The sequence below is a fragment of the Staurois parvus genome, unplaced genomic scaffold (genome assembly GCF_062004578.1).
Source record: "Staurois parvus isolate SC_StPar_1 unplaced genomic scaffold, SC_StPar_1.0 ptg000948l, whole genome shotgun sequence".
Taxonomy (NCBI): Eukaryota; Metazoa; Chordata; class Amphibia; order Anura; family Ranidae; genus Staurois; species Staurois parvus.
In genome coordinates, this window is record NW_028318744.1 from 1,481,072 (window position 1) to 1,506,626 (window position 25,555).

Sequence of the window (25,555 nt, forward strand, 5' to 3'; positions counted from 1 at the left end):
TTGCTGGGTGTCTATTGTTGTTGGGGGATCAATTGTTGCCGGGGTCGGGTCTCTTATTTGCTGGGAGATCTATCGTTGATTGGGGGATCTATTGTTTCTGAGGGATCTAATACTGCTGGCTGCAGGGGATCTATTTTACTGCTTTTCTTGTTATTAACAAATTCCATACAAAATACTTAGCAACATAAACTGATACTTGGTTCTGTAATCTCTAAAATGAGCAGCACTGGGAGGGGGGTAGGAGGTGGAACCAAGGGGCAGTGCTTGTAGGTGGGTAAGGGGCGGAGACAAGGGTGACCCAGAAGGGGGAAGTTCCTGCACCTATTCTCTGAGAAATAAGCCCTGCGTAAAACTCATGACCTTCTTTGTTTCTTCTTCTAGACTCTGTGTTGGAGAAGACTCCTCTCCGAAAAAGACAGCGTGAAAGCATGAAGACACCAGTGGCCATGGACTACAGACCAATCTCTACCAAAAGGCAGAGTGCACAGAAAAGTGAACAGTGGCCACAAACTCCAAGCCGCCACCTGAATGTAAAAAGTACCTCTTTTTCAAGTAGGCTGAGCCCTGTAACCAAAGAGTTTCAGAAAGTTAGCTCTGTCCTTCAATCTCAGAGTCTAAAACATACCAAAGCATCCACAGACAAAGCAGCAACACCAATATCCTCAGTAAAATTCGAGAGGCGTCCTCCATCAGAAGGCGCCTTCAAGAAGACTAAAGTGGAAACCATCTCTCGTTCGCATCCTCAAGGTTCATCAAAAGCCATTACGGACAAAACTGTAAGGACAGAAACAAAAGACCAGCCTTTAAAAAGAACTGTTTACAGTAAAAATGATACAGAATCAACAATAACTGAAGCTGTTGAAAATGGATTTTTATTGCCGGGCGAAAAGGAAATTATAGACGTTCACCTAAAAACTGATTATTTAGAGTCTTCCTTGAAAACTGTAAGAGATCATCATCCCATAGTCCATGATATTGCACTGGAAGATCAGCAAGGTTCTCTGAGGGTTGAAATCAATGTCAAAGACCTTCGATCGAAAGACAAAGCTCAAGGAAAGGAGGACCTAAATGTTCAACAAATAGAATTTGACCTTCCAATTCAAGTCTTTGCAAATGTGGAATCCGACCTGGTTGCTGAAAAAGAAGAGGTAGTGACTGAAGTTATGACATGCCAGAGAGTATTATTTGAAAAACAAGAAGTTGTGCAATCACTAGAGTACCAAAATATAGAGACATTAACTAAGGAAGACGTTAAGGACCACCTAATGGCGCAAGCTATTTCAGAACCTTCAGATGCAAAGGCCGACTTATTGGCCAAAACGCCGACACATGAACAAGAAAGCAGTAGGACTCTCATTTCAGCTGAAAGACGGGAATCGAAAGAATTTTCTTCTGATGTCGTGTCTGAATATGAACCTTTGACTCAACAGGAACAATATTTTATAGGCCAAGTGTCATTTGACCTTGAACATGCTATAAGCCTTTCAAGCCATCTTCAAGTTGACCAAAAAACAGAACTCAAGCAAGATAACTCCAGTATACAAAAGCTGGAGACTGAAAGCAAAGTTCAAGAGGAAGAAGCCTTAGCAGATCAGAAGATCGTAAGCACCCTAAAAGAAAGCAATACTCAGTTGCTTGAGGATGAGGAAGTCATTGAGGATAAAGGCCAGGAAAAAACGGTCAAAGAACTGCAGGAGGACTTTGACCTAAAACTTGCACAATCTGAAAGTCCTCTGCAAGAAAGTAAAGACTCTATGAACCTGGAACAGGAAGAAAACCAGTTGAGTGATATCAAACAAGACATTTGTTATTCTGAAGAAGAAATAAAGAAGAGCAGTATGGAGGAAAGTTCTCCAGAACATTATACAGAACAATCCAGTGAAACATACAGTAAGAAAACATTTATCAACTTACTTGAGGACACTAACCAAATATCCAAAGACTCCGAGGACAGCCAAGAATTAAACCAAGAAGAGCACAAGAGTTTGGAACTGCACAGTTTGGAACAAAAAAGTAAGATTTATGCTGTGAGAAAAACTCAAATAATTTGTGCTACAGAGCAAATAACTGAACAGTTTGTTGTTGATGATAAAGAAGTAGTTGTGCAATTGGATGCTGCACAGTCAGAGAATATTTATGTATCTGAAACTGGACTAAACGAACTTCAAAAAGAACTGGAAAGTCTTGAGTTCGGTGAAAAAGAACAAGAGATTCACAATGTACTGGTTAGTGATGAAGGCACACAGATAGTTGCTGACGAAGTGCAAATAATTAAGTTGGAGTCAGGAGAAGCTGCAAGCCAGTTAAGTGATGCTACAAAGGACAATGTTCAATTATTTGAGAACGTGGAGGAAAGTCAGCATGTTAAACTGGAAGAGCAGAAATTATCTGAACCAAGAGATGAGGACCAGGACCAAAGCAATCTAAGACAGGAACTGGACATTCAGCTGTCAGAGGACAACCAAAATCTTCCTCATGACCGCAATACTGAAGATATTGTACGGCTCTCAAATGAAATTGATGATGATGGTGGTCAGTCAGTGGATAAGAGCCAAGAGCAAGAGAGTAGCTTTGTGCCTGAAATAGAAGCAGAAGAACAAAAAGACATTGAAATGGCTCAAGCTGAACAACAAGACAATATGTTAAGCCTTGATCAAGACAGTTCACCATCAGAGAGTAAAGATGACGTGATAGAGGAATCAAAATCTGACGATCAAACTTCACTGTCAATTGATCGTGCTGAAAATGATGTGAATGCTGTTGTAGAGGAGCATGCTGTAAGTCAGTTCTGTGAATTAGAACGGGATTCTGCAAAGACATTTGCCGAGATAGAAGACTCAGTTCCAGATGAACTGAAAAGTCTTGAGCCACAAGTGGCTGAAAAAGATATTCCCACACAAATTGAAGGTACCACAACTCTACAGAAAGAGGTTGTTGAACAACCAGCTGAGAAAGAATCTAAGAATATTGTAGATGAACCTACAATAACAAGCACAGTACAAGAACACCAACCAGAAGACCACAAGTCAGAGGACATTTTAACTGAATCCAATGAAACAGAAGAGGACATTCTGTTTAATTATTTAGAACAAGCCAAACAAGAATTAGTAGATTCAGTAGCTTCTGCTGTGTTAAGTGAAGAGGTGGCTCTGGACAGCCCTATAGTGGCTGATGGAGCCCAGGAACCAGAACCTAGTTATGAACTCATCAGTGAGGAAGAGAGCAAAATTACTTTTCAGATTGAAAGTGAAGAAATAACTCAATGGACAGAGAAAGTGATAATGCAAAAGAGTTATGAAGTGCTTTCCACAGCAGCAGAGTGCACCTTCTTTGAGGTTGACGCGCAACTGCTCCAGAAAACATGTGATCCTTCTGAAGAAGTGGGGTCAACAATGACAGATCTGAAACCTGAAAGGTATCTTCCAGAAAATGAGACAGAAGAATGTATTTGTGAAAGTGCAAGTGAAAACATAGAAAGTGGTGATCTCATACCTGTCAGCCAAGAATCCAAGGATCCTGCTGTTGACCAAGAAACAGAACATGACCATGGGTCCGTCTGTGACACAAAGCCTGAAATTACATTTCAAAAAGAAACTGCTGAAGAGTATAGCAACAAGGATAGACAAGAAGAAACAAGTCGTGACAATTATGAAGACATTTCCAAACTTACCGACACCACTGAGAATGACGAAGAGAGTAAGGATTCCAGGGAACCTGAAGCTGGCCAAGAATTAGAACTTGACCAACAGCAAATCTTTGACACAGAGTCCAAAGTGATATTGCTTGAGGAGAGCATGGAAGAATATTGTACCCAAGAAATGGAAGAAAAAATTAGCCAATACGTTTTGGAAACTGTTCTTAAAACAATAGCACAGAATAGCTTGGCAGAAAAAGAGGACAATAAAGATTCTATGAATCTTGAAGCTGACCAAGAGACAGACCTTGACCATGAGTCCCTCTCTAGTGCAGAGGCTAAAATCACCAGTCAACAGGAAAGTGTATTAGATTTTGACAAAGGAACAGAGGAGAAAATTTTTGAGCAGAGTAGTGAAATAGTTTCAACAATAGTAGAAAATATATTTTTTGAGAAGAATGAAGAAGTTGAACAGTTAGGGCAAATACAGCAAGAAACTGCCCTTCAACGAGAAGATGCAGATGAATATGTCAGCAAAGGTCCAGAAGAACCAACAGGCCAAGACAATGTAGAAATAGTCACCGAAATGACAAAACAGAACACCACAGAGGAAGATATGCCGGACACTAGAGATTTCAGACGTTCTGAGGATAATCAAGAGCAAGACCTTGTTAAAGAGCCTCTCTTTGATTCAGAGTCACAATTTACTCTTGAGCAGAAAAGTGAAGAAGTGTGTTTCAGTGAAACTCCAGAGGAAGAAAAAAATATAGAGACTCATGAAGCAATTTCAGAAACAAAAGAGCGGGACACCATTGAAGAGAGTCATGTGGAAAGTAAAGACTTCGTGAGTTCTGAAGCCAACCAAGAGGCAAAGCTTGTTCAACAGGAGGTCTCCAATCAACAGGAAAGCATAGAAGAACATACCAGTGAGTGTACGGAAGAAAATATAAGTGAGGTAAATTGTGAAAGTGTTTCTGAAACAGTAGAGAAGGATACCTCTGGAGAGAATGAAGAAGGCAATAAAGAATCCAGAAAGTCAGAAGCTGACCTAGAACCAGAACGTGACCATGAGTCTCTCTCTAGTGCAGAGGCTAAAATCACCAATCAACAGGAAAGTGTATTCGATTTTGATAAAGGAACAGAGGAGGAAATTAGTGAAGTTATTTCAACAATGGTAGAAAATGTATTTTCTGAAACAATCAAAGAAGTCAAACAATTAGAGAAAACTGATTCAGCAGTAGTGTGCACCGGACATGAACGTCACACAGCAGAAATCAAGATGGAAAAAAGCATCAGAGAGAGTGAAAACACTGAATTTGAGGGGAGTAGTGAAGTAGTTTCAGCAATGGTAGGAAATGTATTTTCTGAGAAGAATGAATACGTTGAACAATTAGAGAAAACAGAATCTGAAGTAGTATGCACAGAACAACAAATTCAAATTCCAGAAATTAGGATGGAAAAATGCATTATTGAGACTGAAAACACTGAAAAGGATGCTCACTTAGGTGATGTTGAACCACTCAGCCAAGAATCCTATGATCCCAAACTTGACCAAGAACCTCTTTCTGATATACAGCCAGAAATTGCCCTCCAAAAGGAAGATGCAGATGAAGATTCCAGTAAAGGCCCAGAGGAACAAACAAGCCAAGACAATTTAGAAATAGTCACTGAAATGACAAAACAGGACACCACAGAGGAACATGAGGAGGACAGTAAGAATTTCAAGGATTCTGAGGCTAATCAAGGGCAAAATCTTGTTGACGAGTCACAATTTACTTTAGAGCAGAAAAATGAAAAAGTATGTTTCAGTGAAGCTGAACATGAAAGTCACACAGTAGAAATCAAGGTGGAAAAATGCATCATAGAGAGTGAAAACACTGAATTTGATGCTCACCTAAGTGATGTTGAACCACTCAGCCAAGAATCCCAAGATCCAGAACTTGATCAAAGACCAGAACTTGATCAAGAACCAATTTCTGATACACAGCTAGAAATTGTCCTCCACCAGGTAGATGCAGATGAAGATTCCAGTAAAGGCCCAGAGGAACAAACAAGCCGAAACAATTTAGAAACAGTCACTGAAATGACAAAACAGGACACCACAGAAGAACATGAGGAGGACAGTAAGGATTCCAAGGATTCTGAGGTTAATCAAGAGCAAGACCTTGTTAAAGAGTCCCTCTTTGCTTCAGAGTCACAATTTACTCTTGAGCAGAAAAATGAAGACGTATGTTTCAGTGAAGCTCCAGAGGAAGAAATAAGTAAAGAGACTGAAGAAGCTATTTTAAAAACAGCAGAACAGAATACCTCTGTAGAAAATCAGGGGGGAAATAAAGCTTTTTTGATTCTCGAAGCTGACCAACAGACAATGCTTGTCCAAGAGGAAATCTCTGATGTCAAAATCTCCTTTCAACAGGAAAGTATAGAAAAACATACCAGTGAAGGTACAGAAGTAATAGTAGAAAAGGATACCTTTGAAGAAAATAAAGAGGACAGTAAGGAGTCCCAAAAACCAGAAACTGACCAAGAGCCAGAACCTGACCATGAGTCTATCTCCAGTGCAGATACTAAAACCACCAATCAACAGGAAAGTGTATTAGATTTTGACAAAGGAACAGAGGAGGAAATTATTATGGAAAGTAGTGAAGTCATTTCAACAATGGTAGAAAATATATTTTCTGAAACGATGAAAGAAGTCCAACGATTAGAGAAAACCGATTCAGCAGTAGTGTGCACCGGACATGAAAGTCACACAGCAAAAATCAAGATGGAAAAATGCATCAGAGAGAGTGAAAACACTGAATTTGATGCTCACCTAAGTGATGCTGAACCACTCAGCCAAGAATCCCAAGTTTCAGAACTTGACCAAAGACCAGAACTTGATCAAGAACCAATTTCTGATACACAGCCAGAAATTGCCCTCTACCAGGAAGATGTAGATGAAGGTTCCAGTAAAGGCCCAGAGGAACAAACAAGCCAAGACAATTTAGAAACAGTCACTGAAATGACAAAACAGGACACCACAGAAGAACATGAGGAGGACAGTAAGGATTCCAAGGATTCTGAGGCTAATCAAGAGCAAGACCTTGTTGAAGAGCCCCTATTTGATTCAGAGTCACAATTTACTCTTGAGCAGAAAAATGTAGAAGTATGTTTCAGTGAAGCTCCAGAGGAAGAAATAAGTAAAGAGACTGATGAAGCTATTTTAAAAACAGCAGAACAGAATACCTCTGTAGAAAATCAGGGGGGAAATATAGCTTTTTTGATTCTTGAAGCTGACCAAGAGACAATTCTTGTTCAAGAGGAAATCTCTGATGTCAAAATCTCCTTTCAACAGGAAAGTATAGAAAAACATACCAGTGAAGGTACAGAAGTAATAGTAGAAAAGGATACCTTTGAAGAAAATAAAGAGGACAGTAAGGAGTCCCAAAAACCAGAAACTGACCAAGAGCCAGAACCTGACCATGAGTCTATCTCCAGTGCAGAGGCTAAAACCACCAATCAACAGGAAAGTGTATTAGATTTTGACAAAGGAACAGAGGAGGAAATTATTATGGAAAGTAGTGAAGTCATTTCAACAATGGTAGAAAATATATTTTCTGAAACGATTAAAGAAGTCCAACGATTAGAGAAAACCGATTCAGCAGTAGTGTGCACCGAACACGAAAGTCACACAACAGAAATCAAGATGGAAAAATGCATCACAGAGAGTGAAAACACTGAATTTGATGCTCATCTAAGTGATGTTGAACCACTCAGCCAAGAATCCCAAGATCCAGAACTTGACCAAAGACCAGAACTTGATCAAGAACCAATTTCTGATACACAGCCAGAAATTGCCCTCCACCAGATAGATACAGATGAAGATTCCAGTAAAGGCCCAGAGGAACAAACAAGCCAAGACGATTTAGAAACAGTCACTGAAATGACAAAACAGGACACCACAGAAGAACATGAGCAGGACAGTAAGGATTCCAAGGATTCTGATGCTAATCAAGAGCAAGACCTTGTTGAAGAATCCCTCTTTGATTCAGAGTCACAATTTACTCTTGAGCAGAAAACCAAAGAAGTATGTTTCAGGGAAGCTCCAGAGGAAGAAATAAGTAAAGAGACTGATGAAACGATATTAAAACCAGCAGAACAGGATACCACTGTAGAGAGTCAAGAGGAAAGTGAAGATTTTGTGGGTCCTGAAGCTGACCAATGGGTAGTGCTTGTCCAAGAGGATATCTCAGATGTTAAAATCTCCTATCAACAGGAAAGTGTAGAAAAATATACCAGTGAAGGTACAGAGGAAACTGTAAATCAAGTCAGTTGTGAAGATGTTTTTGAAACAGTAGAAAAGGATACCTCTAAAGAGAATCAAGAAGACAGTAAAGATTTCCAAAAAACAGAACCTGACCAAGTGTCAGAAGATGACCATCAGTCTATCTCCAGCGCAGAGGCTAAAATTATTGATCAACAGGAAAGTGTATTAGATTTTGACAAAGGAACAGAGGAGGAAATTATTGAGAGTTATGAAGTGGTTTCAGCAATGGTAGAACATGTATTTTCTGAGGAGATTAAAGAAGTCGAACAAGTAGAGAAAACTGAATCTGCAGTAGTATGCACAGAACAAGATAGTCACACAGCCGAAATCAAGATGGAAAAAAGCATTAGTGGGACTGAAAACACTGAAAGTGATGCTCACTTAAGTGATGTTAAACCACTCATCCAAGAATCCGAACATCCTGAGTCTGGCCAAAAAACAGAACTTGACCAAGAACCTCTTTCTGATATACAACAAGAAATTTCCCTCCAACAGGGAGATGTGGAGGAACCTGACCAAGTGTCAGAACATGGTACGGAAGAAAACATAAGTGGAGTCAGTTGTGAAACTGTTTCTGAAACAGTAGAGAAGGACACATCTGAAGAGAATGAAGAAGACAGTAAAGAATCCAAAAAATCAGAAGATGTAAAAGAGCCAGAACTTGACAACGAGTCTTTCCCCAGTGCAGAGCCTAAAATCCCTGTTCAACAGGAAAGTGTATTAGATTTTGATAGCAGTGCAAGTGAGGAAAGTATTGAAGAGAGTAGTGAAATAGTTTCAACAATGGTAGAAAATGTATTTTCTGAGAAGGAAGAAGTCAAACATTTAGGGCAAACAGAACCTGCAGTAGAATGCACAGAACTTGAAAGTCACACACCAGAAATAAAGACAGAAAAAGGCATCAGTGAGAGTGAAAACACTGAAAGTGGTGCTCACTTAAGTGATGTTAAACCTCTCTGCCAAGAATCCCAAGATCCTGAACCTGACCAAAAAACAAAACTTGACCAAGAACCTCATTCTGATATACAGCCAGAAATTGACATTCAACAGGAAAATGCAGATGGAGATTCCAGTAAAGGACCAGAGGAACAAACAAGCCAAGACAATTTAGAAATAGACACTGAAATGACAAAACAGGACACCACAGATGAACATGAGGAGGACAGTAAGGATTCTAAGGATTCTGAGGCTAATCAAGGTCAAGACCTTGTTGAAGAACCCCTCTTTGGTTCTGAGTCACAATTTACTCTTGAGCTGAAAAATGAAGAGGTATGTGTCAGTAAGGTTCCAGAGGAAGAAATAAGTAAAGAGATTGATGAAACAATAATAAAAAGAACAGAACAGAATACCACTGTAGAGAATCAGGAGGAAAGTAAAGCTTTTGTGAGTCCTGAAGCTGACCAAGAGGCGGTGCTTGTCCAAGAGGATATCTCAGATGTTAAAATCTCCTATCAACAGGAAAGTGTAGAAAAACATACCAGTGAAAGTACAGAGGAAACTGTAAATCTAGTCAGTTGTGAAGATGTTTTTGAAACAGTAGAAAAGGATACCTCTAAAGAGAATGAAGAAGACAGTAAAGATTCCCAAAAAACAGAACCTGACCAAGTGTCAGAACATGACCATGAGTCTATCTCCAGTACAGAAGCTAAAATTATCGATCAACAGGAAAGTGTATTAGATTTTGACCAAGGAACAGAGGAGGAAATTATTGAGAGTAATGAAGTGGTTTCAACAGTGGTAGAACATGTATTTTCTGAGGAGATTAAAGAAGTCGAACAATTAGAGAAAACTGAATCTGAAGTATTATGCACAGAACAAGAAAGTCACACACCCGAAATCAAGATGGAAAAAAGCATTAGTGGGACTGAAAACACTGAAAGTGATGCTCACTTAAGTGATGCTGAACCACTCATCCAAGAATCTGAACATCCTGAGTCTGGCCAAAAACCAGAACTTGACCAAGAACCTCTCTCTGATATACAACAAGAAATTGCCCTCCAACAGGAAGATGTGGGTGAATATTTCAGTAAAGGCCCAGAGGAACAAACAAGCCAAAACAATTTAGAAAAATTCACCACAAAACAGGACACCATAGAGGAAGATGAGCAGGACAATAAGGATTCCAAGGATTCTGAGGCTAATCAAGGGCAAGACCTAGCTGAAGAGTCCCTCTTTGAATTGGAGTCCCAATTTACTCTTGAGCAGATAAATGAAGAAGTGTGTTTCAGTGAAGCTACAGAGGAAGAAATTAATAAAAAGACTGATAAAGTGATTTCAGAAACAGCAGAACAGGATACCATTGTAGAGAGTCAAGAGGAAAGTAAAGATTTTTTGAGTCCTGAAGCTGACCAAGAGGCAGTGCTTGTCCAAGAGGAAATCTCTGATGTTAAAATCTCCTATCAACAGGAAAGTGTAGAAAAAGATACCAGTGAAGGTACAGAAGAAAATATAAATCAAGTCAGTTGTGAAGATGTTTCTGAAACAGTAGAAAAGGATACCTCTGAAGAGAATAAAGAAGACAGTAAAGATTTCCAAAAAACAGAAGCTGACCTAGAGCCAGAACCTGACCATGAGTCTATCTCCAGTGTAGAGGCTAAAATCACCGATCAACAGGAAAGTGTATTCAATTTTGACAAAGGAACATTTGAGGAAATTATGGAGGAGAGTAGTGAAGTAGCTTCAACAATGGCAGAAAATGAAATTTCTTCGAAGACTGAAGAAATCGAACAGTTAGAGAAAACTGAAGCTGCAGTAGTATGCACAGAACAAGAAAGTCACACACCAGAAATCAAATTGGAGAAAAGCATTAGTGCGACTGAAAACACTGAAAGTGATGCTCACTTAAGCGATGTTGAACCACTCAGCCAAGAATCCCAAGAAATTATTGAGAGTAGTGAAGTAGTTTCAACAATGGTAGAAAATGTATTTTCTGAGACTATTGAAGAAGTTGAACAATTAGAGAAAACTGAATCTTCAGTAGTATGCACAGAACAAGAAAGTCACACACCAGAAATCAAATTGGAGAAAAGCTCCAGTGGGACTGAAAACACTGAAAGTGATGCTCACTTAAGTGACGTTGAACCACTCAGCCAAGAATCCCAAGATCCTGAACCTCACCAAAAACCAGAACTTGACCAAGAACCTCATTCCGATATACAGCCAGAAATTGCCCTTCAACAGGAAAAGGCAGATGAAGATTCCAGTAAAGGACCAGAGGAACAAACAAGCCAAGACAATTTAGAAATAATCATTGAAATTAAAAAACAGGACACCATGGAGGAGCATGAGGAGGACATTATGGATTCCAAAGATTCAGGGGCTAATCAAGAGCAAGACCTTGTTGAAGAGCCCCTCTTTGATTTGGAGTCACAATTTACTCTTGAGCAGAAAAATGAAGAAGTATGTCTCAGTGAAGCTCCAGGGGAAGAAATAAGTAAAGAGACTGATGAAGCAATTTCCGAGACAGCAGAACAGGTTAACACTGTAGAGAGTCAAAAGAAAATTCAAGATTTTGTGAATCCTGAAGCTGACCAAGTGGCAGTGCTTGTCCAAGATGATGCCTTGGATATTAAAATCTCCTATCAACAACAAAGTGTGGAAAAACATACCAGTGAAGGTACAGAAGGAAATATAAGTGAAATGACAGTTTCTGAAACAGTAGAGAAGAACACATCTGAAGAACACGAAGAAGGTGGTAAAGATTCCAGAAAATTGGAATCTGAGCAAGAGCCAGAACTTGACCAAGAGTCTCTCTCCAGTACAGAGGCTAAATTAACTGATCAACAGGAAAGTGTATTAGATCTTGAAAACACACCAACTGAGCAAATTGGTGAGGAAAATAGTGAAGTAATTTCAACAGTGATAGAAAATGTATTTTCTGAAAAGACAGAAGAAGTTGAACAATTAGGGGAAACAGAATCTGCAGGAGCAAGCACAGAACAAGAAAGCCACACATCAGAAATCAAGACAGAAAAATGCATTAGTGGGAATGAAAACATGGAAAGTGATGTTGAACCATCTCAAGAATCCCGAGATTCTGAACCTGACCAAAAAACAGAACTTGACAAAGAACCTCTCTCTGATACACAGCAAGAAAATGCCCTCCAACAGGAAGATGTGGATCAATATTCCACTAAAGGCCCAGAAGAACAAACAAGCGAAGACAATTTAGAAATAGTCTCCGAAATGACAAAACAGGACACCACAGAGGAACATGAGGAGGACAGTAAGGATTCCAAGGATTCTGAGGCCAATGAAGGGCAGGATCTTGTTGAAGAGTCTCTCTTTGATTCAGCATCACAATTTACTTTAGAGCAGAAAAATAAAGAAGTATTTTTCAGTGAAGCTACAGAGAAAGAAATAAGTCAAGAAACTGAAGAAGTCATTTCAAAAACAGCAGAGCAGGTTACCACTGTAGAGATACAAGAGGACAGTAAAGATTCCAAGGTTTCCGAGGCTGAACAAGAACTTGTTGAAGAGGCCCCCCATTTTACTTTCCAGCAAATTGATGAAACATATTCTAGCAACTTGACAGCTGAAGCAGTAAGTCAAGAGAAAGATGAAGTTGTTTCAAAAACAGCAGAACAGGACACCTTTAAGGAAAATGAGGAGGACCAGCAATCAGCCAAAAATGAATGTGATGCTGAAGAAGATAAAGCCACAGCAATTAAACAAGAAGAAAGTAAGTTTCCAGAAACTGAAAAAGATAATCAAATTTACGGATTTGATAATACAGAAGAGACAAATGACTATGAACCAGTCAGCAAAGAATTGAAGGATCTCAAAGTTGACCAGGAGCTGGAATATGACGCTGATTTTCAAAGAGATGCAGAAGCCAAACTTAACTCTCAGTTTGAAAGTGAACATGAAACACATGGCCAATCATATGATGAAAAACAAGAAACTCAAAAAGTAAGATGGATTCAGCTTGATCTCGATGAATTCACACTGATAAGCACCGAGCATCAAAATCAATATTCAGAAAGCAAAGTAGAAGAAAGTGTTAGTCATGGCATACAAAATAATGCTCAATTCAGTGATTCTGAAGCAACCATCCAAGAAACATGTGATTCCAGCTCTTGCCCTGTGTTGAGCACTGAGGTGAAACCAGATAGTACAGTTAATATTTATAAGCAGGAAACCGAACTAGATTCTGATCAATGCACGGAAGCCAAAGCTACCTCTCAGCAGGAAATTGATGAAGATGAACACTTAAAACAATTAGGTGAAGAAATAGAAGCAAGTGAAGAGACTGATGAAGTAGCTTCCACAGCCAAAGACTGTAGCATACCTAAGGAGAATGAAGAGATTGTTTCATCCCCAAATGAACCAGAAGGTGACCAAAAGATTTCATTTTCCCTGACCACCATTCAAAACAATCTTCGGTTCACAAGTGAAACTGATGCTGAGGCCCAGGCTGAAAAACAAGAGTGTGTGTTGTCAATAGATGGTGCAAAACCAAGTGGAGATCTGATTGTTGATGAAAAGAGAGCTGAAAGTTCTGATCTGCCACATGATGACATTGAGCATTATAGCTTAAACAAGGAAGACAGCATTTCAGAAGAAAAAGACTTTACAGAAAGCAAACAGGAAACTAAAACCACAGAGAAAAAGGAAGAGGATATTGTAAGTGAACCTTCTCATCAAGACTCAACATTTGCTCCCGAATTTAACCAGATTCAAAAGAACCAAGAAAAATATTTGGAACCTGAAACTAATGAACAACAAGAGGAACAGCCTACTGCTTCAGAGACGAAATGTGAAGTTATCCTTGTAGAACATAGCTTAGAACAGAAACTATATGCTGAGGACCTTGCTGTGACACCAGATTTTGGAGGACTCTTGGAGGAGCAGAGTGAAATTGAAGATGTGCAAACACATAGCAATCTTGATGATGAAATCTCCAAATCTGATGAATCCCTGGACTCACAAGACATTTCAATTTTTTCTCATAAAAGTGACGACTTTGAAATTAGCAAAGACTACCAACTAGAGCAAACCCTTCCAGACTCAACACCATTGCCTAATCTTGATGATGAGTTTGAGGACTTAGCAGAAGATAAAGAAATCATCACATCAGAAGAAGCTCAGAACGTTGTAGAATCCAGCTTTCTTCCTGAACCAAAAGCAGAAGAGTTAGATGATAATTTAGAGTTGCGATCACCACAAATAGTCACAGAGCCTGAAGCTGACGACTTTGAAATTAGCAAAGACTACCAACTAGAGCAAACCCTTCCAGACTCAACACCATTGCCTAATCTTGATGATGAGTTTGAGGACTTAGCAGAAGATAAAGAAATCATCACATCAGAAGAAGCTCAGAACGTTGTAGAATCCAGCTTTCTTCCTGAACCAAAAGCAGAAGTGTTAGATGATAATTTAGAGTTGCGGTCACCACAAATAGTCACAGAGCCTGAAGCTGAGGGACTTAAGGAATCAGACAAGTCACTGAACTCACAAGAAGATATCTCAATTTCCTCACAAAAGAGTGACATTTTGGAGACAAGTGATGACTACCAGTTGGAGAAGACACTGGGTGACACAACACCATTATCTAACCTCACCGATGGATCTGAAATTCTGTCAGAAGAGCAGGTGATCATAGAACCCGAGCCATCACAAACTGAAGATTGTAAAGAATTTCAGAAAGATGATATTGAACAAAGTGGCTTAGCTGTAGATGAAAGAAAAAAGGAAACTGAAAGTGTATCTGAATCCACAGAATTCATTTTTACAGAAGAGCACGCTGAGTCAGAATTAGTAACTCCTCTAAATAATGAAATCATTCATCAGGAATCCACATATACAAATCCAGAACAAAATGTACTTTTTTCTGGAGACCATAGTGATTCCCTAGAAAAAGAAGAGAACGATATAAAAGAAGATCAGTCTGAATTGGAAACAAAAGAATTTACTCTTGGTCCTTCAGCTGAGATTGGCATTGACAATACCGAAATCATAACTGACTATAACAGAGACTTTTCTCAAAATCAAAATGATAAAAGTATCGAAGGACTAAAAAGTGACTTTTTTGAGGTAACACGTGATGAATCCCTTGATGGTGAAAAATCTGAAGTTAAAGCTCAGGATGAAGAAACTCTGGAGCATACTCAAGTTGATATAGAAGTAATTACAAAAGCTACAGAAACAAGTGTCATCTTGGAAAGTGACATATCTATATCTTCAGATGAATCCTCACCAAATGTGACATCTGTTGGCCACGAGACTAGGCTAGAAGACAATAAAAGTGGCACTGAGGAAACTCCTCCTGACGTTAAAGTGAAAGAGAGCTCAGATGAATTTGTAAAGGCTGTATTAGAGAAAGTGGAAGAGACACGGGAAGAGGAAGTGTTATTTCAAGTATCTGATGAAGAGAAAGACACCACAGGTGAAATCAGTGACTCTTCATTCGATTCTCACAGTGGCAATGAGAGAGAAGCCACTGAGGAACAACATTGTTCACCAACAGAAAACAGTATTCATGTTAAAACAGTAAATGGACTGCATCGAAATACCATTGTGCAAGCCACGCTTGACTTGGAGGACTATATGGTCAATGGACATTCTACTGGTGAACAAAGCAAAATAGTCATTTCTGAAAGGAAGACAATTGTGAAATTTGAAGAGGATTTTATAAATACCCATACTCAGGATATTATAGAAGAGTCTGTTCTCAAATTTGCAACCTCAGAAGGAAAGAGTGAGGGCCTCTTTCAATCTTTACTCGAAAAATCAGAAGGTACCCGTCTTGACGAATCCTCTGAAATAAAGAGCACAATCCATACGGTTGTTGAGTATGTGGACTCTGCTACTGATGAAAGTATATATACCAAGAAAACCTTAGAGCCTTACCTTAGTGATAGTGATTTTACCAACCAGACTGAAATAAAGCCTTCCTTAGTCTCTGAAGATCTTATTGTTGACAAAGACACAAACCAGCAAACTGTTAAGACGCATCAAGAAAAAGAAGATTCATGGTCGTCTGACGAGTGAACTGAACTATGTTTTTTTGTTTGAGAACATAAACTTTATTTATTTATTGCTCACGACAACCATGAGTGATTTTGCCCAATTAGAGAAAGCAAAAGCAGTTGGGGCAAATCAAATGGAATATTTCAGAATTCTTCTAAAACCTGTGCTGGTAAAGTTTTGTGGACAGGAAGGAGGGCTGGAATTTTTCGAGAGATCCATGTTGCTAAATAGATGCAAAATTGAGAGGCCACCAACAACTCCAAATTTTAGTCAAGGAGATAACAAAGCAATATATTTCCTGAATAGGTGGAGTGGCAAGTGTGCGTGTTTTCCTTCTTTTTTTTGGTAATCTTTTGTGTGGGTCCAGTGGGCACAAACTTCAAGGAACATTTTAGAAATACTCCCAAGTTTTCAGGAGCAGAATTTACAATTGAACTCAAGTTACCTCTCTCTCTGTGTATCCTGCCAATGATTTACTGAGTAATTGCTTTTTTTATTTTTATTCAGACTGTTTTATTAAGTGTCTTGCACGGTGCATTGCCTCTATTATGTATGAGCAGCACTTATTTGCATGTCATTATTCTTCTGTGCTTCAAATTTAAAGTTCAATCGGTTTGCATTATATTCCTATTAGTTTACCTTGAATTTATGAGGATAAGGAAAAGCACACTGTGATATTGCCATGGTAAGCTCTAATATCTCATTGCTGACTGTTTCAAAAGTTATATGTATGCGTGATGCAGTCATCTTGTCCTTCATGATTGTTGGCCATGGTTCATTCCCATTGGTTTCCAGTGGTTCATGCCCAATGTTTGTGCATACTATAACGACCAGGTGACTGAAACCACGGTATGCTTTGATGGTGCAGTCATCTTGTCCTTCATGATTGTTGGGCATGGTTCATTCCCATTGGTTTCCAGTGGTTCATGCCCATTGTTTGTGCATACTATAACGACCAGGTGACTGAAACCACAGTATACTTTGATGGTGCAGTCATCTTGTCCTTCATGATTGTTGGCCATGGTTCATTCCCATTGGTTTCCAGTGGTTCATGCCCATTGTTTGTGCATGCTATAACTACCAGGTGACTGAAACCACAGTATGATTTGATGGTGCAGTCATCTTGTCCTTCATGATTGTTGGCCATAGTTCATTCCCACTAGTTTCCAGTGGTTCATGCCCAATGTTTGTGCATACTATAACGACCAGGTGACTAAAACCACGGTATGCTTTGATGGTGCAGTCATCTTGTCCTTCATGATTGTTGGCCATGGTTCATTCCCATTGGTTTCCAGTGGTTCATGCCCATTGTTTGTGCATGCTATAAGGACCAAGTGACCAAAACCACGGTATGCTTTGATGGTGCAGTCATCTTGTCCTTCATGATTGTTGGCCATGGTTCATTCCCATTGGTTTCCAGTGGTTCATGCCCATTGTTTGTGCATACTATAACGACCAGATGACCGAAACCACGGTATGCTTTGATGGTGCAGTCATCTTGTCCTTCATGATTGTTGGCCATGGTTCATTCCCATTGGTTTCCAGTGGTTCATGCCCATTGTTTGTGCATACTATAACGACCAGGTGACCGAAACCACAGTATGCTGTGATGGTGCAGTCATCTTGTCCTTCATGATTGTTGGCCATGGTTCATTCCCATTGGTTTCCAGTGGTTCATGCCCATTGTTTGTGCATACTATAATGACCAGGTGACTGAAACCACGGTATGCTTTGATGGTGCAGTCATCTTGTCCTTCATGATTGTTGGGCATGGTTCATTCCCATTGGTTTCCAGTGGTTCATGCCCATTGATTTTGCATACTATAAGGACCAGGTGACCGAAACCACGGTATGCTTTGATGGTGCAGTCATCTTGTCCTTCATGATTGCTGACCATGGTTCATTCCCATTGGTTTCCAGTGGTTCATGCCCATTGTTTTTGCATACTATAAGGACCAGGTGACCGAAACCACGGTATGCTTTGATGGTGCAGTCATCTTGTCCTTCATGATTGTTGGGCATGGTTCATTCCCATTGGTTTCCAGTGGTTCATGCCCATTGTTTTTGCATACTATAACGACCAGGTGACCGAAACCATAGTATGCTTTGATGGTGCAGTCATCTTGTCCTTCATGAATGTTGGCCTTGGTCCATTACTATTGGTATCCAAAGGCCCAAGTCCAATGTCCATGCTTGCCATAGCGAACAGATGACCGGCAACACAATATGCTTTGACTACCAAGGCCTAGCATTTCACATATCTTTCTTATAGTAGATAGAGTACAAAATATCTACCAAAAATGCCTTGCCAATGGCTCTTAATGGGTTTATAGCCAGCATGACTACTGTTGGACCCTAAACAATGGTCTGCTATCCTTCAGCCTATTCTGTAAGTGCTTAAGTTTGACAAGATATCTATGTTGTATTTTTAAGGAATGGTTATGGTTTTGGAATGGAATGGTAGTAAGTAATGGCAATAAGTTTTGTATTTGAAGCAACTATATAGAGCTGCATTAACAGTCCGTTGCCCAATTAGCTAAGTGGGTCCCTAAAAATGGTCATATTAACAAGAATCCTTTTCGGGGGCTCAGAGATACATCCAGGGCTTTTATTTTCAGAGAATAGGTGTAGGCATCCCCCATTCCCAGTTACCCCTTGTCTCCGCTCCCCCTTCTACCTTCGAGCACCGTCCCGTGGTTCCACCCCCTATCCATCTCCCAGTACTGCCCCTTTTAGTGAATACAGAGCCAAGTATCATTTTGTGGTGCTAAGTAATTTGTATGGAATTTGATAACAAAATAGCAGTAAAATAGGTCCCCTGCAGTCAGCAACAATAGACCCCTGCCAGCAACAATAGATCCCCACAGCAACAATAGGCTGCTCCTTCAACAGTAGATCTCTCTCAGCAACAAATGACCCCCCAGCAACATAAGACCCCATCAACATCAATAGATACCGCACCAGCAATAATAGACCTCCCTAGCAACAATAGATCCCTCACAGCAATAGTCTCTCCCGCACACTCCACCACCCCTTTGCCATTACATACATTCAGTGATGGTGGTGTCCACCACCAATAATAGACCTCCCTAGCAGCAATAGATCCTCAGAGCAATAGTCCCTCTTGCACACTCCACCACCCCTTTGCCATTACATACAATCAGTGATGGTGGTGTCCACCACCAATAATAGACCTCCCTAGCAACAATAGATCCCTCACAGCAATAGTCCATCCTGCACACTCCACCACCCCTTTGCCATTACATACATTCAGTGATGGTGGTGTTCACCACCAATAATAGACCTCCCTAGCAACAATAGATCCCTCACAGCAATAGTCCATCCTGCACACTCCACTACCCCTTTGCCATTAGATACATTCAGTGCTGGTGGTGCTGGAAAGAAAACTCTGGATACAGCTGATCTGATGTGAAACAACTTTTCCAAATCAAAATATTAATGCAACTGTATTATTGCTTTTGTAACTGAATGAAAAGATAATAAACCTTGGCCCTATTCAATAAAGAGTTGGTGTACCTAAAGAGTATGTAAAGGCCAAATATACAGTATACCTCTGGAATGCATGCACATTTCAATGTTTTATCCCTTTAAGGATCATGCAAGTGGGGAAAAATAACTGTTGATCTGCCAGAAATTTGTTGAATGGATTGAGTGGTGTCAGCCCTGCACAATTTATTTTGCACTTATCAAACAGATAAAAAAAAATGTTTGAAACTATTTATTTAAAAGACAAATGGGAGCAGATAAATGAAATTTATTGATAGGCTTTACATACACTGTAAGTGCTAATTCCTGGAGGAACCCATAGCAATCAATCAGAATTCATTCCTATGAAGTCATAGATTCTGGTTGGCTGCCGTAGATTAAAGCAATGAAGAATTAACACTTATGAATGTAACTCTTTATTAAATAAAGCCACTTATCTTGGCTTAAGCTAATGAAACCCACATGGAAGAAAAATATATTTGAAATATATCTTTAAAATATTCTTCCCAAATATATTGACATATATTTGAAATACTACAATTTTGGCCGTATTCAATATATTTCAAAATATATTTCAACATGCAGTATGTGTATATATATATATATTTTTTTTTTTTTATTTTTTTTTTATATTTATATATATACACATACTGCATGTTGAAATATTTTTTTAAATATATATATATAAACATATTTTGTTTTATATATATATATATATATATATATATATACAGTATATATACACACACTATATATATATATATATATATATATATATATATATATATACACAGTATATATATATATATATATATATATATTATATATATATACACATACTGCATGTTGAAATGCATTTTTTATATATTACAAAATATATGAAAAATATTTTTAAAAATATATATTTTTTTAAATATATCCTTCAGATGTTTTTTTAACATATAAAAAAGTCATTTTAACATATATTTGTAAATGCATTCCAAAAATGTAGATTAAATGTAAAGACAAACAGTATATTTGAAAATGTATTTTTAAAAATATTTTTCATATATTTTGTAATAAAAACGCCTTTCGACATACAGTATATATATATATATTTATTGAAATATATTTTTAAATATATTGAATACGGCCAAAATTTTAGCATTTCAAATATATGTCAATATTTTTAAAATATATTTTTCTTCCGTGTGAGTACCTCCCTTCCCCTCCTCCCTTCTTCCTATTTTCTTCCCTCTCTCCAGTCATTCCTTCGTTCCCCCCTCCCTCCCCCCCTTTCTTATTTCCTCCCACCCTCCCTTTCCTCCTTTTTTCTTCCTCATTTCCTTACTCTCGTTGGTTCTTTCTTTCCTCAGAGTCCCCCTTTACATTCAGTAGTGCCCATCAGATTCCCTCCTTACATCCATGAGTGGCCACCAGAGCCCTCCTTTACATCCATGAATACCCATCAGAGTCCCCCATACATGCAGGACTGCCAATCAGAATCCCCCTTACATTCAGGAGCACTCATCAGAGTTTCCTCTTACATCCAGGAGTACCCATCAGTGTTCCCCTTTATATCCAGGAGTACCAATCAGAGTCTCTCTAACATCCATGAGTGCCTCTCAGAGTCCCTCCTTACATCTAGGAGTGCCCATCAGAGTTCCCCCTTATATCCAGGAGTGCCCATCAGAGTCCCCCTTTATATTCAGTAGTGCCCATCAGATTCCCTCCTTACCAGGGGCGGACTGACCATTTGGAAACTTGGACACTGCCCGAGGGCCAGGGGTCAGTAGGGGGCCCCATGAGATGCCCCTGGAACCTTTTTCATAGGCTTTTTTGAGTTTGGGCAAGGACACAGGGGCCCCATGATCCCCTATTGCCCGGGGGCCCCATGAGTTGTCAGTCCGCCCCTGCTCCTTACATCAAATATGTCAATATATTTGGGAAGAATATTTTTAAAATATATTTAAAATATATTTTTCTTCCATGTGGGAAGCTTATATCTGATTGGTTGGTACTAGTTACATCACATGCTGTATTGCATGTTAATTTCGAAGTGAGACAGCAAAGTTATTGTGTCACAGTCCTTTCAGCTGAGTAGGGTTTCTTTTCCTATGTTTGGACCTTTGTGCTTACAAAACCTTGATTTTGCTTCAAAGAGTCGAATATCCACTAATATGAATTTGGCTGGTCATTTAAGAGCACCTGTCTAATAGTAGAGGTGGCCATTTTTAGTTCATATATTTTCTAGATCCCAAAGGCACCCCCGAGGATGTACGACCTTCATTAGATCTGACTTATACCAGTGTGTAGTTGCCAAGTGTCCCTATTTTTGCAAATTGTCCTATGCCCCCCCCCCATGACCTGTGGAATGTCCTACTAGGCAGTCAGTTGCACACAGGCTGTTCATGAAGCACACAGGAACTTTCAGGAATGTGCCCACCCAACCTTTCCAAGAATGGTGGACACCATGTCAAATGCAGGTCTTTTGGACAAAACAGAGGCCTCCACTATGACCTGTGAAATGTCCTACCAGGCAGCTGGTTGTACACAAGCCACCTATGTAGCAGACAGGAACATTCAGGAGAGTGCCCACCCAACCTTTCCAAGAGTGGTTGAGACCATGTCAAATGCAGGTCTTCTGGACAAAACAGAGGCCTCCACTATGACCTGTGAAATGTCCTACCAGGCAGCTGGTTGTACACAAGCCACCTATGTAGCAGACAGGAACATTCAGGAGAGTGCCCACCCAACCTTTCCAAGAGTGGTTGAGACCATGTCAAATGCAGGTCTTCTGGACAAAACAGAGGCCTCCACTATGACCTGTGAAATGTCCTACCAGGCAGCTGGTTGTACACAAGCCACCTATGTAGCAGACAGGAACATTCAGGAGAGTGCCCACTCAACCTTTCCAAGAGTGGTTAGGACCATGTCAGATGCAGGTCTTCTGGACAAAACGGATGCCTCCACTATGACCTGTGAAATGTTCTACCAGGCAGTCGGTTGCACACAGGCCACCTATGAAGCCGACAGGAACATTCAGGAGAGTGCCCACCCAACCTTTCCAAGAGTGGTGGAAACCATGTCAGATGCAGGTCTTCTGGACAAAACGGATGCCTCCACTATGACCTGTGAAATGTCCTACCAGGCAGTTGGTTGCTCACAGGCCACCTATGAAGCAGACAGGAACATTCAGGAGACTGCCCACCCAACCTTTCCAAGAGTGGTGGAAAATATATCAGGTAAAACTCTTCAAGACATTACATGAGCTCAGAAAACACCTACCTCCACTATGACCTGTGAAATGTCCTACCAAACAGTCAGTTGCACACAGGCTACCAAAGCAGGCCACCCACAAAGCACATGCAGGAACATACAGGGGAGTGCCCACCCAACCCTTCCAAGGGTGGTGGAAACCAAATCAAGAGAAGGCCTTCTAGGGAATACATGGGCACGGACTGCTGCCACTATAACCAGACTAGTCTACTAGTCTCAAGAATAACATGCAATTTTTTATAATGCTGTAGATAGCGTTTTTGTAGTACGTTCCAAATGCGTACACCAATGATGTGCCTAGCGGTGTCTGGGAGCCTCTTTTCGACACTGCGCCCACTAAATACATGAATGTGCTCCGTCCAATTAGCCTTGTGCGTCTGGCAAAAGCTCGGACAATATATACCAAGCTTAAAGAGAACCCATCAGGGTATAAATATGGGAGCTGCCATTGAGGGCTTGTATTTTGAAGGTGCGGGTGTCATCTCCATCGTTGCTTGACCCCCTAGTGAATTGTTGACCCAGAACCAACACACACACACATTACATGCTGGATGCTCCATGCTTGTTCTAGGTTGAGAAGTGGTGAAGCATAGGTGAGGATGGAGATGATGAACCTGGAACCTGTACCTGGAAATAGAAGAAAGCAATGAGGGTTTCCATTATTTCTGTCCTGGCTGCTTCCTTACAGTTGTGACCAAAATTATTCAACCCCCACTGAAATTGAGTGTTTTGGCCAGTTTGACATTGCTTTTGATCATTCAGTCATCTTGCTTACATTTACATTAAAGAGGCACTTGTAGGTCAGACAAATATAACATAACAGTTATAATGAAATAACCACAAATGTCTTTTCTGTGCTCACAGCATTATCAGTTTTATTCAACCCCCAAGTGACATTCAATCTTAGTACTTAGTACAGCATCTTTTTACAGTTATAACAGCTTTTAAACGTGAAGCATAGCTTGACACAAGTGTCTTGCAGCGATCTACGGGTATCTTCGCCCATTCTTCATGGGCAAAGGCCTCCAGTTCAGTCACATTCTTAGGCTTGCGCACTGCAACTGCTTTCTTTAAGTCCCACCAGAGGTTCTCAATCGGATTTAAGTCTGGTGACTGCGATGGCCACTCCAAAATGTTCCAGCCTTTCCTCTGCAACCATGCTCTAGTGGACTTGGAGGTATGCTTGGGATCATTGTCCTGTTGAAAGGTCCAACGTCTCCCAAGCCTCAGGTGTGTGACGGACTGCATCACGTTTCCATCCAATATCTCCTGGTACTGAAGAGAATTCATGGTACCTTGCACACGCTGAAGCTTCCCTGTACCTGCAGAAGCAAAACAGCCCCAAAGCATGATTGACCCTCCACCATGCTTCACAGTAGGCAAGGTGTTCTTTTCATCATAGGCCTTGTTCTTCCTCCTCCAAACATAGCGTTGATCCATGGGCCCAAACAGTTCTAATTTTGTTTCATCAGTCCACAGAACACTATCCCACAACTTTTGTGGTTTGTCCACATGGCTTTTGGCATACTGCAGTCGACTCTTCTTATTCTTTGGAGACAGCAAGGGGGTACGCCTGGGAGTTCTGGCACGGAGGCCTTCATTACGCAGTGTGCGTCTTATTGTCTGGGCTGAAACTTCTGTACCCACATCTGACAAATCTTTTCTCAGTTCCTCAGCAGTCACACGGGGACTTCTCTCCACTCTACGCTTCAGGTAGCGCACAGCAGTCGAAGTCAGCATCTTCTTTCTGCCACGACCAGGTAGCGTTTCAACAGTGCCCTTTGCCTTGAATTTGCGAATGATGCTTCCTAAGGTGTCTCTTGGTATGTTTAACATCTTTGCAATCTTCTTATAGCCATTGCCCTTCCTGTGAAGAGAAATCACCTCTTCTCTTGTCTTCCTGGACCATTCTCTTGCCTTCACCATGTTTGTAACCACACCAGTAAATGTCTAGAAGGAGCTGAGTATCACAGTCATTTTAAAGCTGCCTAATTGGTGCTTATTATGCTTGATTGCTGCTCGGTGACATCCACAGGTGTTTTCAATACCTGATGGAAAGCACCTGTATGAACCTCTGTTCTTCAGAGTGGTAGTCTTTAAGGGGTTGAATAATTGTGGCAATGAAGAAACCACATAAGAACCATTTACTACTGTATTACATAAACAATTGATGTCATTTTAGTTGCATTTGGGTAGTTACAACGTCCTTGTAGGATTTGATTCTGAATACAATTCCAAATGTACACTATAGTCCCTAAACCCCTTTACAGCATTGGGGGTTGAATAATTTTGGTCACAACTGTATAAGACAAGAATTGTATAACTGCCTTCATACGATGACTTAATAAATCAGACAATATTTTATCATCTCCTGTTGTTTCAGTCTATTGCTTTTCTGGTCAGGTGATGTTTTACTGCTGATAGGAATCTGTTATGGCAAAATGGCAGGGGCGGACTGACCATTTGAGCTCTCGGGCACTGCCCGAGGGCCCGAGGTCAGTAGGGGGCCCCATGAGAAGCCCCTGCTACCTTTCATAGGCTTTTTTGAGTGTGGGTGAGGACACAGGGGCCCCATGATCCCCTATTGCCCAGGGGCCCCATGAGTTGTCAGTCCGCCCCTGCAAAAGATGCAAAAGAATGCAGCTCTGTAATCATTAAAGCATCATTAAATGTATATATTAAGTACAACAGTGTATGTTCCTGAATACAGCAGGGCTGGAGTGTGAGAGAAAGAAGCAGCACAGGGAGGCAATCAGTTCATGTGCTGACAGGAAGTGTGCTGATTGGAGGAGAGAGCAGAGTGAGATGAGCTCATCACTGTGCTGCTTCGCCTTTCATTGTCCAGTCACAGGATGGGGGAGGTCCAGGAAGATCTG

General features: G+C 40.3%; 1 protein-coding gene across 1 annotated transcript in view; it reads left to right on the forward strand.

The window, feature by feature from the left end:
• The window catches only part of LOC149441781 (uncharacterized), a 52,852-nt gene extending 33,413 nt beyond the window's left edge, over positions 1 to 19,439 (forward strand). Inside the window, exon 4 of the mRNA XM_089656899.1 lies at positions 382 to 19,439. Within this exon, the coding sequence (XP_089513025.1) occupies positions 382 to 15,935 (15,554 nt within the window). The 3' untranslated portion in view covers positions 15,936 to 19,439. The remainder of the gene's footprint in view (positions 1 to 381) is intronic.
• The last annotated feature ends 6,116 nt before the right edge of the window (positions 19,440 to 25,555 follow it).